This window comes from Pristis pectinata, chromosome 3, assembly GCF_009764475.1.
Source record: "Pristis pectinata isolate sPriPec2 chromosome 3, sPriPec2.1.pri, whole genome shotgun sequence".
In the NCBI taxonomy this organism is placed as follows: Eukaryota; Metazoa; Chordata; class Chondrichthyes; order Rhinopristiformes; family Pristidae; genus Pristis; species Pristis pectinata.
This window is the reverse complement of record NC_067407.1, coordinates 121593963-121608895: the sequence shown is the minus strand read 5'-3', so window position 1 is coordinate 121608895 and position 14933 is coordinate 121593963. Positions and strand designations below refer to the sequence as shown.

The 14933-nt window shown below is 39.8% G+C and overlaps 1 protein-coding gene across 1 annotated transcript in view; it reads left to right on the top strand.

The window, feature by feature from the left end:
• The window catches only part of LOC127568573 (apoptosis-stimulating of p53 protein 2-like), a 75113-nt gene that overhangs the window by 50626 nt on the left and 9554 nt on the right, over positions 1-14933 (top strand). Inside the window, exons 13-17 of the mRNA XM_052012488.1 lie at positions 2500-3317; positions 4003-4140; positions 6380-6513; positions 13446-13612; positions 14276-14475. Of these exons, the coding sequence (XP_051868448.1) occupies positions 2500-3317; positions 4003-4140; positions 6380-6513; positions 13446-13612; positions 14276-14475 (1457 nt within the window). The remainder of the gene's footprint in view (positions 1-2499; positions 3318-4002; positions 4141-6379; positions 6514-13445; positions 13613-14275; positions 14476-14933) is intronic.

The following is a 14933-nucleotide window of genomic DNA, read 5'->3' as shown; positions in this document are numbered from 1 at the left end:
GGTCATACATATCATTCAACTAACTCCATTATATACCATAAGGACAGCCCTCAAATGGCATCAATTCACTTTGCATGTATCAGCTGATAGTGGTCAGCTTTACATTGCCATTGATTCCTCACGACTGCCTCTGTCCTGCCAAACTGCATATTCGGAATGAGTCAAGATTTCTACTAAGTAGGTATTAGAAGGACTATTCTTTGGTCTTGGCTGTAAACTGTATACTTAACATTGATATAATTGCTCTCCCTAGTTGCTTCATTGGCCTGAAGCCAACTACTTAAAAAGAAGCGTTGTTTACTTCTCATCCGTCACCCATGATGTACTCCATCTTGCCTAAAACTGCGGCCTGTATTATGTACTGCATTATCACTTGCATCATTTCTCTTTTCACCAACCCAAGATGCTGTCTGTCACTATAGCAATCTTTCCACACCCTTGCCTTGCCCTGCCCCGCCCCACCTCCCGACGTTTCCAGCCTTGTACAGGGTAATAAATGGGTTTTGTTTTTACAGACATCCATAGGTGATTTTGTTTGCAAGTTGGAAAATACACAAAAATCACTCGATATGGTAACCATACTTCCACAGTATTGTAATGAATGGCACCAAAAGTACATAAGATGATAAGGAAGAATAATTACTAAAAGTAGAGAGGAAACTAATTCTAGGAATGAATGTATGTACATACCTCAGACTTTTAAATAATATTATGGGAGCTCTTTCTTATGTACAGGTGTCCATAAGTCAAGCATTAGTAACCCATGTCGGCCTGTATATCCTTTCATTGTTCAGCCCTCTGACTCATTCCACAGACATTGTTAAGCTTCGACTATATCAGCCTTTTGTATAAAAGGCAATTCCCCACAGATGCCTAGCATCATCAATATTAGAAAAATGTTGAAAGTAACAATAATATATTTTCCAAAATTTTTTTCCTTCTAACTTTGCTGTGGATTATCCTTATGATTACAGCAATATATTTTGATTTGTGCTTTTTTGTAGTGTAAATGTAAAATGAGAGAATCTGTGCCTGTCAAATAAAATTAGAAAGTCTTGTCTTGCTGCAGCTAAATATTTTTTGATAAGTTAATTAGCCATGTTTACCTTGGGGCTTTGTTGCAAAAGCTCTGTTGTTACATGAAAAGTCTATTTAACTCTCAGATACTCTGAAGTGAAAATGTATTTTAATTAAGGCCTAAGTTTTTTGCAGAATAGAGTCTTAACATCAATGTTACCTCAAAGCAAGTAGAAAAGGTAGCTAAATCAGGGTGTGCACTGAGGAAGCACGAGACTGCAGATGCTGGAATATGGAGCAACACAAAAGGCGCCAGAGGAATTCAGCGGGTCAGGCAGCATCTGTGGAGGGAAATGGACAGTCGACATTCCAGGTTGAGATCCTTCATCTGGACCCGAATGAAGAGCAGATCAAGGGACTCGACCCAAGATGGTGACTGTCCATTTCCCTCCATAGATGCTGCCTGACATGCTGAGTTCCTCCAATGCCTTTTGTGTTGCTGTGCATTGGGGAAAATTTTGATAATATGCTGTATCAAAAAAACTAAATGGACTAATTTAAATTTATTTATGTTATTTAATTCTGTGTTTTAGAAAAAGAATTGTAGAGAGAAGGTTTGCCATATTATTTGTCTTTCATTTCAAGGTGTTGTTTAAAAATTCCTTAAATATCCCTTTCAAATCAAGGGTGGGTAGCTCTATAGCTTCAGGATCTCTGTCATCAAATTCTGCTTCATCTTATCTCAGCTCGGTCTCTAATTCAATAATATCCCAGGTTCATTGTTCATAAACAAAGGTTTGCTTTATTTGCCTTCATTTTCCTGTCATTTTGTTTGAAATTTGCAGTGAACCATGTGAGTGGATGCCATTCGCACCAATACGTTTTATTCATACCATAACATTCACATTACCTGTGTTTAGATTCCTTTTTCCAGTTTCCTCATTGTGGTTTTATTGAACAATAGATTTATATGTCAGATGCAATTTGCACATCCAAAGATTAACTTTCAATTAAGCCCAGCTGGAAATTCATCATTGATTCCAGGTCAGCCTGAGCAAGCTTCCTTGCAGGAGTAATGTGATAGAGCTTTTTCCCTTTGGGAGGAAAAAAATGAATCTTGCTAATGGGTGTTAAAACTAGTTTCTCGTCATAAACAGTGTTTCAATACTTCTTTTCATTTCCACATAAAATTATAGTATAGTGGCTTAGCCTGCATCGGTAAAGACTAAAGGCCAGGGTACTGATTGGGGTATAAACTGAGAGATGACTAAGCACTTCATTAAGATGAAATAGAGAAATGGAGAAGGGATGCTGGTCCTGCTGTTCTGTGATTAAACTGACATTATAAATAAGATATGAAATTTGAGGTAGAAAAACATCAGAAAATAGTCATATAATGAAATTATTCTTAGACAAATATTATTTCATGTTAACCTAAACTGTGCCTATTTCTGAAATTCTGCATTATTTTGTTAATTGCAGTATATGGCAAACCAGTGGTTCCTGGACCTTCACAGAATTATGTAAGCAATCAGTCTCAAGCAGACCAGGAAATGAATACTCTGTATTCAAAGAGCCAAGATAAACCAGATTGCCCTGAATCAGAGACTGATAATGCTGCAAATCTTGGAGACCACTCGGAGACTGAGCGCATTCCACGACCACTGAGCCCCACAAAGCTGCTTCCTTTTATGTACAATCCATATCGAAATCAGAGTGATGCTGATTTGGAGGCATTAAGGAAAAAACTGTCCAATGCACCTAGGCCACTGAAGAAGCGAAGCTCTATTACAGAGCCCGAGGGACCGAATGGACCCAATATTCAAAAGCTGCTATACCAGCGTACCACACTGGCTGCTATGGAAACGGCGAGTCCAATGCCATTCTATCAACCAAAGCAACCTGCTTTTTCATCAGCAGAAGAGAATACCATCACTGAAAGCAGAGATGTCAGTGCTAAACTAGAGGATGAGACTACAGCATCAACAGATGAAACTCCAGATCAGTCAGAAACAGGTGTCAAAAAGGAGACAGAGGCATCAGGTGCTGAAGAACTTGTGAGAACTTCTCCAGGTAGCTCAGCTCCTGTTCTGGAGGGACAGCTAGCAGTTCCTACTCTTCTACCTGCTGTGGAAGAGCAACCGAATCGGGAGAGCCCACTCTCACCGCAGGAATTAGCAGAAGAATATCCTCCTTACCCACCACCTCCTTATCCTGTTACTGGTGATCATGAGACTATGGGTGATGATAGCTTTAATATGCGGCCACCTGAGATTACTGGACATACTGTCCTACCACCTGTAAGTAATATGTACTGCAGAAATCTTATTGGAACATTGGAATCATTAATCACTTTTGGGTGTATAAAACTGATTTATGCTGGATGTGCAATTTGTAAAATTTATTACCACCATTCCCAATTTAAATTTTCATTCAAAATTAAATAATCAATCCAGTTACCCCTAAATACCGTTCATTTTCTCAAAAGTGTGCTCAGTAATTCAAAATGCTTATCTATCTATCTCTCCAGTAGCCAAATGCTATAGTGATTTGAATCTTTCTTTTATATGACTTGACTGTATTTGGAGGTTAAGTGTTGAACCTAAAACTCTACTCTCCTTATATCCCTTGCCTTTCCCACATGCTTCCGGTAGGAATTACTGCATAAATGTTAACAGTTGTGAAAACCTATGCAAATTGTTTTCCTTTTTCTTGGGATACTGAGGCTGATTGTATAGCACTGCCAAGGTTGCCCTACCAAATGTCAAGAATCAAACCTGGCACCTCCCTGCCCTTTTATGGTTTAATTGGTCAAATGTAAATCTCTCCTGAGTCTCTGATGCATTAGTTTCTTAATGACCATTTTAATAGCTCATATTTGTTGTGGCTCTTGTTGATTTGGGAATTATGCACTGTACTAGTCAATTTTGAACAGATTGCTTAGTTGTTCACATCCTATTATTTATTTAAATGTTTTTATTTTAGGGAAAGAGAACAAATCTGAAAAAGTTGGGATCAGAGCGAATAGGTCATGGTATGAGAGTGAAGTTCAATCCTCTAGCCCTACTACTTGATTCTTCTCTGGAAGGTGAATTTGATTTAGTCCAGCGTATCATCTATGAGGTATGTTAAATCCTTCAACGTAACTTAATATCTAGCATACAGAAGCCTTTTCTGCATCAGTGTATAGTTTTACTGGCCTTACTGGAGAGTTTGTTATATAAGTTCATATAGTGGCATGCAAAAGTTTGGGCACCTCTGGTCAAAATTTCTGTTACTGTGAATAGCTAAGCAAGTAAAAGATGACCTGATTTCCAAAAGGCATAAAGTTAAAGACAACACATTTCTTTAATATTTTAAGCAAGATTATCTTTTTATTTCCATCTTTTACAGTTTCAAAATAACAAAAAAGGAAAAGGGCCCGAAGCAAAAGTTTGGGCACCCTGCATGGTCAGTACTTAGTAACACCCCCTTTGGAAAGTATCACAGCTTGTAAATGCTTTCTGTAGCCAGCTAAGAGTCTTTCAATTCTTGTTTGGGGAATTTTCACCCATTCTTCCTTGCAAAAGGCTTCTAGTTCTGTGAGATTCTTGGGCTGCCTTGCATGCACTGCTCTTTTGAGGTCTATCCACAGAATTTCGATGTTGTTCAGGCCGGAGACTGTGAGGGCCATGGCAAAACCTTCAGCTTGTGCCACTTGAGGTAGTCCATTGTGGATTTTGAGGTGTGTTTAGGATCGTTATCCTGTTGTAGAAGCCATCCTCTTTTCATCTTCAGCTTTTTTACAGATGGTGTGATGTTTTCTTCCAGAATTTGCTGGTATTTAATTGAATTAACTTCCCTCGACCAGTGAAATGTTCCCTGTGCCACTGGCTGCAACACAAGCCCAAAGTATGATCGATCCACCCCTGTGTTTAACAATTGGAGAGGTGTTCTTCTCGTGAAATTCTGCACCCTTTTTCCTCCAAACTTACCTTTGCTCATCGTGGCCAAAAAGTTCTATTTTAACTTCATCAGTCCACTGGACTTGTTTCCAAATGCATCAGACTTGTTTAGATGTTCCTTTGCAAACATCTGACGCTGAATTTTGTGGTGAGGATGCAGGAAAGGTTGGAGAAAAAAGGTGCAGAATTTCATGAAAAGAACACCTCTCCCACTGATAAGCACGGGGGTGGATCGATCATGCTTTGGGCTTGTGTTGCAGCCAGTGGCACGGAGAACATTTCACTGATAGAGGGAAGAATTAATTAAATACCAGCAAATTCTGGAAGCAAACATCACACTGTTTAAAAAAAAGCTGAAGATGAAAAGAGGATGGCTTCTACAACAGGATAACAATTCTAAACACACCTCAAAATCCACAATGGGCTACCTCAAGAGGCACAAGCTGAAGGTTTTGCCATGGCCCTCTCATTCCCCAGACCTAAACGTCATCGAAAATCAGTGGATAGACCTCAAAAGAGCAGTGCATGCGAGATGGCCCAAGAATCTCTCAGAACTAGAAGCCTTTTGCAAGGAAGAATGGGCAAAAATCCTCCAAACATGAATTGAAAGACTCTTAGCCGGTTACGGAAAGCATTTACAAGCTGTGATACTTGCCAAAGGGGGTGTTACTATGTACTGACCATGCAGGGTGCCCAAACTTTTGCTTCGGGCCCTTTTCCTTTTTTGTTATTTTGAAACTGTACAAGATGGAAATAAAAAAAGTAATCTTGCTTAAAATATTAAAGAAATGTGTCATATTTAACTTTATGCCTTTTGGAAATCAGGTCAGCTTTTACTCGCTTAGCTATTCACAGTAACAGAAATTTTGACCAGAGGTGCCCAAACTTTTGCATGCCACTGCATGTGTCTCAATACCTCAATCTTGTCTGTAATGTAGAAATCTGTACCCTTTTTATCATTTCTGTGCCAAGGAGTGTATCTTCATTCGTTACTTGTGAATAAATCTGCATCACTTGGCAGGCTGAGGAGCACTGTTTGCAATTCAGTCCAGAAGGACTCTGAATCAAATAATTACATTCTTTTATTTTCATTGAATGTTCCTTTTCCTGAAATAGTTCTCTAATATGAATACTGTGGAAAACTGTACCCTAAAACAAGAAGCTTAATATCCCAAAATGAGGGGCCCATTTACAGTTGTATTGATAACTTCCAGATTGCTTTATTTTTAAACCAACTACGTTCAGGAATATTGTTTCTGAAAATTGCAGACTTCCAGATTGTTATTAAATCATCAAAGTTAGCCAGAATATCATACTTATAGTAATAATGAATTCTAATGCAATAGTTTGTCCATTTGCATCATGAAGGATTCAAAAACCAGCTTGTTTTATCTTGTAATTTGCTATTGTTTTTGTAGGTGGAGGACCCCAGCCAACCAAATGATGAAGGAATAACCGCACTGCATAATGCTGTGTGTGCTGGCCATACCGAAATTGTGAAGTTCTTAGTACAGTTTGGAGTAAATGTTAATGCAGCAGATAGTGATGGATGGTAAGTTACAGAATAATGATATTGTGGTCTGTTTTGTAACATTCTTAGTGCATTCTAAATGCAGTTCTGCCAAACTTCATACAAAATTGTGTTGCAAACACTTTCACTGCATAGGAGAGATAATATTAAAAAAATCTGTAATCTTATCTTTATTTCCAATATATTTAAAGTGATTAATATAGTTGCATTAATTTCTTAAAATATTTGCATTGAACAAGCAATTCCTATGGAATTTAAGCAAGCTAATTAAATAAGGACAGATATTTTGGAGACAGTGACCACAACTCCCTGACTTTTACCCTTGCCTTGGAGAGGGATAGGAGCAGACAATATGGGAAAGTACTTAATTGGGGGAGGGGGAATCATGATGCTATTAGGCAGGAACTTGGGAGCATAAATTGGGAGCAGATATACCCAGGGAAATGCACAATGGAAATATGGAGGTTGCTTAGATATCATTTGAAAAGGGTTCTGGATAGGTTTGTCCCATTGAGGCAGGAAAAGGATAGTAGATTGAAGGAACCATGGTTGACAAGAGATGTGGCATATCTAGTGAAGAGGAAAAAGGAAGCTTGCTTAAAGTTTAGGAAGCAAGGATCAGACAGGGCTCTAGAGAGTTACAAGGTAGCCAGGAAGGAGCTTAAGAATGGACTTAGGAGAACTAGGAGGGGGCATGAGAAAGCCTTGGCGAGTAGGATTAAGGAAAACCCCAAGGCGTTCTACTCGTATGTGAAGAACGGAGGATGACTAGAGTGAAGATAGGACCAATTAGGGACGGAGGAGGAAACATGCCTGGAGTTGGAGGAGGTAGGGGAGGTCCTTAATGAATACTTTGCTTCAGTATTCACCTGTGAGAGCGACCTTGACGTTTGTGAAGACAGCATAAAACAGGTTGATGAGCTAGAACATGTCAATGTTAAGAAGGAGGATGTGCTGGAACTTTTGAAAAACATTTGGATAGATAAGTCCCTGGGACCAAACGGGATATATCGCAGGATACTATGGGAAGCCAGGGAAGAGATTTCTGAGCCCTTGGCGTTGAACTTTGTGTCCTCATTGGCCACAGGAGTACCAGGGTGGTATATGTTTTTCCTTTGTTGAAGATAGGGATAACCCTGGGAATTATAAACCAGTGAGTCTTAATTCAGTGGTGGGCAAGTTATTGGAAAAGATTCTTAGGGACAGGATTTATGAGCATTTGGAGAAGCATAGTCTGATTAGGGACAGTCAGCATGGCTTTGTGAGGGGCAGGTCATGGCTGACAAGCCTGATTGAATTCTTTGAGGATGTGACAAAGCACATTGATGAAGGTAGGGCAGTGGATGTGCTGTATATGGACTTCAGTAAGGCATTTGATAAGGTTCCCCATGATAGGCTCATTCAGAAGGTCGGGAGGCATGGGATCCAGGGAAACTTGGCTGTGTGGACTCGGAATTGACTTCTTATAGAAGGCAGAGGGTGGTTATAGACGGTTTAGTGGTGTTGTGGATAGTGTAGAAGGTTGTCAAGGGTTACAACTGGATACTGATAGGATGCAAAGCTGGGCTGAGAAGTGGCAGATGGAGTTCAACCCAGAAAAGTGAGAAGTGATTCACTTTGGAAGGTCGAATTTGAAGGCAGAATACAGGGTTAATGGCAGAATTCTTAGCAGTGTTGAGGAACAGAGGGATGTTGGAGTCCAAGTCCATAGATCCCTCAATGTTGCTAGGGTTGTAAAGAAGATGTGTGGCGTGTGGGCCTTCATTAGTGGAGGGTTTGAATTCAAGAGCCGCAAGGTAATGTTGCAGCTCTATAAAACCCTAGTTAGACCACACTTAGAATACTGTGTTCACTTCTGGTCGTCTCACTATAGGAAGGATGTGGAAGCTTTAGAAAGGGTGCAGGGGAGATTTATCAGGATTCTACCTGGATTGAGAGCATGTTTTATGAGGATAGGTTGAGTGAGCTCGGACTTTTCCCTTTGGAGCGGAAGGGGATGAGAAGTGACCAGATAGAGGTCTACAAGATGATAAGAAGCATAGATCAAGTGGACAATCAGAGACTTTTTCCCAGGGTGGAAATTGGCTAACACAAAGGGGCATTATTTTAAGGTGATTGGATATCAGAGGTAGGTTTTTTTACACAGAGAGTGATGGGTGCGTGGAATGCGCTGCCAGGGGTGCTGGTAGAGGCAGATACACTGGGGACATTTAAGAGACTCTTAGATAGGCACATGGACGATAGAAAAATGGAGGGGTATGTGGGAGGGAATGGTTAGATTGATCTTAGAATGGTTGAAAGGTTGGCACAATATCATGGGCTGGCCGAAGGGCCTGTACTGTGCTGTAATGTTCTATGTTTTATGTACTACAAGCAATTTATAGCTGCCTTCAGGTATTATAGTGTAATTATTCATTTCATTATTGAGACCAGTACAAACTAGACATTATAATCAGATTGTGGTCTTGTTTGTGGAATAAACTAAAATTTAATGTTAGTAACACTGAGAAAATAACTACTGTTTACGTACATCTGTTTCATTGTAGGCAACTTGTATGGGTTTTTGTTATTTTCGGGAAAATATATAAAACTTAATCTAAATATCCCCTTTTCCACTCTTTCTAACTTTAAACAAGCTACAGTGTTAAGGTGCACCTTTAACAGAATAATGTTCATATTCATGAGTTTAATTTAGTGTAGAATTCAAAACTTGTGCTTGATGCTTCACTTTTGGATTGTCTTCCTTCTATAGGCAATCTGCTGATCAAAATTTGATAAAATTAAATGAGGCCTTTATTTTCCTAAAATGTACTTTATCTTCCTAAAATGTAATCTATTGTTTCCTTTCAAGCAATATAAAGGCTTGTTTCTCATTCAGAAATAAAACAAATTTTTATTCTTAAATCCTGTCCTTAATTGTCTTTACCTATTTTGCGCTTTTTTTCTCCATGAAAGAATCCATACCATGATGTCACTATGCCAGATGTGCTTCTTCTGGCTTGTAATTTTCTTGTCAGGTCTTTGCATGGGTGAATTTCTTCTTTATAGTTAGTCCTTCAGGATGGAGGATGACTTGCTTCAAGTTCAGTTTTATGGTTACTTAAGTGTCTAATGAAGCCAGTGCAGGAACCACCTTCTTCCACAGATAGTGGATGACAGAACAGGTAGATGGGTTGTTTGGGATGTAGTGCACTTCTACCACATTTGCAAGGCCTCTGTGTGCTTCTGATGCATGGCCGACAGCTTAATGCTTCTTCTCCACTTTGAGCAGTCATGGTCAGAGATTCCCAGCATTTCTGCGAGGTGTCTTTGAGCACATCCTTGAATCTTTTCCTTTGTCCACCTGGTAATCTCTTCCCATGACGTAGCTGGGAACAAAGTGTCCGTTTTAGGAGTCTGGTTCCAGGCATACAAATGGCTCAGTGAAGACAACTAGGACCTCAATAATGGGAATGTGGGCCTGGGATAGGGCACTGACATTGGTTTGCATATCCTTCCAGTGAATTTGGAAGATTCTGCAGAGACGACATTGGTGGTATTTTTCCAGTGCTTTAAGATATCCTGTGTAGGTAGTCTAGGTCCAGGTGATTGGTAATTACTGCTATCCAATAGACTGAGTTTTATGTCTGTTTTGAGGCCTTGATTTTCAAATAAACTTTTCAGTTTGACCAAAGTCAGTGCTGATGCATTGAAGGCAGTGGTGAATTTGATCTTCCATTTTGCCTTCATTTGAGAGGTTTCTCCCAATATAGGAAAATTGGTCCATGTTTCCCAGGGCTGTAAACATGGAACTTCATTGTTGGAGGGAAGTGTATAAGGTCCTTCCTTATATACGTTTTAGTCAATGCTTGTTATATGACACTACTCCACCTGGTGGTACAGTTGAAAACTGGGACAAATTTACTATTGAAAGCTGAATAGTTTGAATATCACGAGGCTTGGAACTTGTTGTCTTTTGTGTAGGGATACAACATTCCTTTGTTAATGAATCGTCCTCAACTAATATTCAAATTTCTCTACTGTGCTTAACTTCATAGTGACAGAAATCAGAATCAGTGACATGTCACTGACAGCAGTACAGTGCAAGACATAAAACTTACTATAAGTTACAAAAATAAATAGTGCAAAAGAGGAATAATGATGTAGTGTTCATGGACTGTTCAGAAATCTGATGGCAGAGGGGAAGAAGCTGTTCCTACAAGGTTGACTGTGGGTCTTCAGTCTCCTGTACCTCCTCCCTGATGGTAGAAACGAGAAGAGGGTATGTCCCAGATGGATGCTGTCTTCTTGAGGCACCACCTCTTGAAGATGTCCTCGATGGTGAGGAGGGTTGTGCCCATGATGGAGCTGGCTGAGACTACAACCCTCTGCAGCCTCTTTTTATCCTGTGCATTGTAGCCTTCATACTAGGTGGTGATGCAACCAGTCGGAATGCTCTCCACTGTACATCTGTAGAAATTTGCAAGAGTCTTTGACATACAAAATCACTTCAAAATCCTAATGAAGTAGAGCCACTGATGTCCCTTCTTCATGATTGCATCAATGTATTGGGCCCAAGATAGATCCTCTGAGAAGTTGACGCCCGGGAACTTGAAGTTGCTCACTCTTTCCACCGCTGACCCCTCAATGAGGACAGGTGTATGTTCTCCTGACTTCAGTCTTGCTGATGTTGAGTGCAATGTTGCTGTTGCGACACCATTCAACCAGCTACCTATCTCACTCCTGTACGCCATGTTGCTATCTGAGAGTCTGCCATCAACAGTGGTGTTATCGGTGAATTTATAGATAGCGTTTGAAATGTGCCTAGCCACACAGTCATGAATGTAGAGGGAGTAGAGCAGTGGGCTAAGCACGCATCCTTGAGGTGCGCTTGTGTTGATTGTCAGTGAGGAGGAGATGTTATTGCTGATCTGCACTGATTGGGGGGTCTCCCGATAAGGATCTACTTGCAGAGAGAGGTACAGAGGCCCAAGATTTGAAGCTTGTTGATTAGTACTGAGGGGATGATGGTGTTGAACGCCGAGCTGTAATCGATAAAACAACAGCCTGATGTATGTTTTGCTGTTATCTAGCTGCTCCAAAGCCGAGTGGAGAGCCAGTGAGATTGCGTCTGCTGTAGACCTGTTGTGGCGGTAGGCAAATTGCAGTAGGTCCAGGTCCTTGCTCAGGCAGTTAATTCTGGCCATGACTATCCTCTCAAAGCACTTCATCACAGTAGATGTTACAGATTACTGCCTTATTTTTGTATTTTGACCAAGGGTGTTAATAATACCCAAATATTCATGAAATACTCAAATGACATGGAAAAAAAGGAATCCCATATTCTGGCCTGGCAACATTTAGGTTAATCTGACAGCATGAGCTTTGACTTGCATTTGGGTTCCATGGGTTATCCTTCAGGTTTCCTTGTATCTCTTAAAGAGAGCGCATTGTTTCTGTCAGATTGAAGGTACAGTGGCAACATGGATACAGAATCAGCCATGGGGCGAGAAGTGGAATGCAATGGTGAATGGTACTTATTCATATTAGAAGGAATTGTGATGTGATATTTCCATGATGCCAGCACTGAAAACATGGAAATGCCCCTTCACAATTCCTTCTAATATGGAAAGAGTACCTTTCTGAAAAGTTGTGTGTGTGTGTGTGCGTGGCATGATTATGACAACAGGAGATAAGGACATGATGACGTTTTTGGAGCAGTCAGAGAAGAGAGAGAGGGAGAGAGACACCAGCCTGCTGGTCTCTGTATTGATGGATGGAAAACAATAACTGTGTCTGTCACTACAATCCACGTATGAATTTTTGGAATAATCCAGTGGAGTCCACTTTGTCGTTAACCTGTAGAAGGAAACGGGTATTTGTGTGGACGGCCACATCTCGAATGCCTTTTCGGGGTGGCAGATACTTTGGAACAAAGGAATGGAGATCATCGGTGACTGAGGTGTCGTATGGGTTCCATCGTGGAACATTTGGATTTTGTAATTACTCTCTATTTTCTCTCTACATTTCCTCTTCAGTCAACGGTGGGTTTGCAGAAGCCTTTGCTCACGTTTCACCTTATGGCTTGCTGAACTGAACTTTGAGAACTTTGAACTGGAGTTTGGGAATTTGCCACACACACACTTTGAGTTTAGTTTTGGGGTTAATGTTTAAGATCTAGCATTTTTACTTCTAACATTCTAACATCTTTACTTTTATTTTTCTTATTATCATAAGTAGTTATTAATAAAATAGTTTCTAACACGTATATGACTCGGTGTGTTTCTTTTGTTGCTGGTACATGACACATCATTTTGAGTATATTTCATGACCTGGAATAAAAGAAAATGCTGAAAACACTGATCAGGTCAGGTAGCATCTTATTTCAGACTTTTAGCATCTGCACTTATTGATTTTCATTCAGATCACCTAGATTTGGGTAACAGGAGTATTATTTTAAAAGTCTGTAGATGAGACAAAACTTGTGTGGAGAGATGAGAGCAGCAGGGGGGGTTTCTTCTTGGAATGGAGATCATGGAAATTTGATAGACGTGTTCAAAATCGTGATGATTTTGATATCATTAACCAAAGATCCAAAGACGATATGAGAACTTTAGAGGAACAGTTGTGAGCTGGAATGTGCTGCCTGAAATATGGCAGGAACATTCAAAAGGGAATTGGTTAAGTATGTGAAGTTAAAATGCTATTGCTTTATGGGGAAGAAAAAGGATTAGAAAACTCTAGAGGATGATTTGGCCACGTTATACTGGGTCAATCATCATTCTCCTGAGCTATACCATTCTATGATTAGGAATGCTGGACACATATATTGTCTCAACTGAGTCAATATACCTGGAAATGTGGAAGAACTCTCAACGTTCTTTTTGATGGAGGAAGCTTGTTGCAGGTAAAAGACCACAAAAGAGATAATAAATATTTTTTTAAATGTTGCCATTTCTTTTTTTCCCTATTAGGACTCCCTTGCATTGTGCAGCCTCCTGTAATAATGTGCAAGTTTGCAAGTTCCTAGTTGAATCTGGGGCAGCAGTGTTTGCTACAACCTACAGTGACTTGCAGACTGCTGCTGATAAATGTGAGGAGATGGAGGAGGGTTACATCCAATGCTCACAATTTCTGTACGGTATGTGCACTTTTATACCATACCAAAATAAAACACCAGCACAAAATGAACCTGTCCAAACCAGATTTCTAAATCAAAGCTTGCAAATGGAATGGAAACTTCAACTAATCACTTTCATGTATTTCTATAGTATTCATTATTCCTATTTAATGCTACCCAAGGATTGCAGCATCTGGCAAAAGCTGCTTGTTTTGAATGGAGGAAACTGTGGATGACATTGGAATTACAGCAGCTCTAGATTTATCCACTTCCAACATTCTGTAGCTCTGGGATTGTTGCCTCTTTCCAGTGAATGCAGGCCTTTCCTCAAATCCTTCCTGATCCCTTAGCACTCAAATATGTTCTGATTCTGACTTTGAATAAATTGGAAGTCTGAAAAGGAAATCTGAAATCAAACATAAAATGCCAGAAATGTGCAAGAAGTTGGGTAGCATCAGTGGAAAGAGAAACAGAGTTAAGTTTCAAGTGTTTGTTGTTTATCAGAATTTTTCTGGCAGTGAGCTTAATAATCTTTGAACCGTTCTGCCTGAAGGTTCTGACCACTTTTCTGGCTGCTGTTGCCCTTGTGCCATAAACCTATTAATTATTTGTAGGCATCAGATAATTTAGAACAATTTCTGCTGGAGATGGGAAATTACTGAAATAGATGTTTTCTTCCTTCAGGTGTGCAAGAGAAGATGGGTATAATGAACAGAGGCATAGTATATGCGCTTTGGGATTATGAATCCCAAACTGAAGATGAATTATCCTTTAAGGAAGGTGACTGTATGTCAGTCATCCGACGAGAAGATGAGGATGAAATTGAATGGTGGTGGGCACGGCTAAATGAAGGTGAAGGATATGTAGCTCGCAACTTGCTTGGGGTAAGTTTTTGGCAATGATTATAATGAATCATTAAATGAGACTGTTACTCTACCACAGAAAATAGTTAAATGTTGTTGATGAACTAAAAAGATGGTGATCTATGTTTTCAATATGAATTACTTCATCCCATGGTGTAAAACATATAATTGACCCATACTTTTATTTTCTGAGGGGAATAAAATCTCTGCATTTGGTATTGTGAAGCATTCAATAATGTGGGCAAAATAATAACTGGGCAACCTATTTGCAGGTTCCTCAGATTGACTGGTCATTTTTTTGTTTATGTGGATGTCGCTGACAAAGCCAGCAATTATTGCCTGGTCCTAATTGTCTTCGAAAAATTGGTGGTAAAGTATGTTGGGTAGATAGTTCCATGGTTCAGGCCCAATAGTGGTGAAAGAATGGTGATATGTTTCTAAGTCAGGGTAACATATGACTTGAAGGGGAACTTGAATAT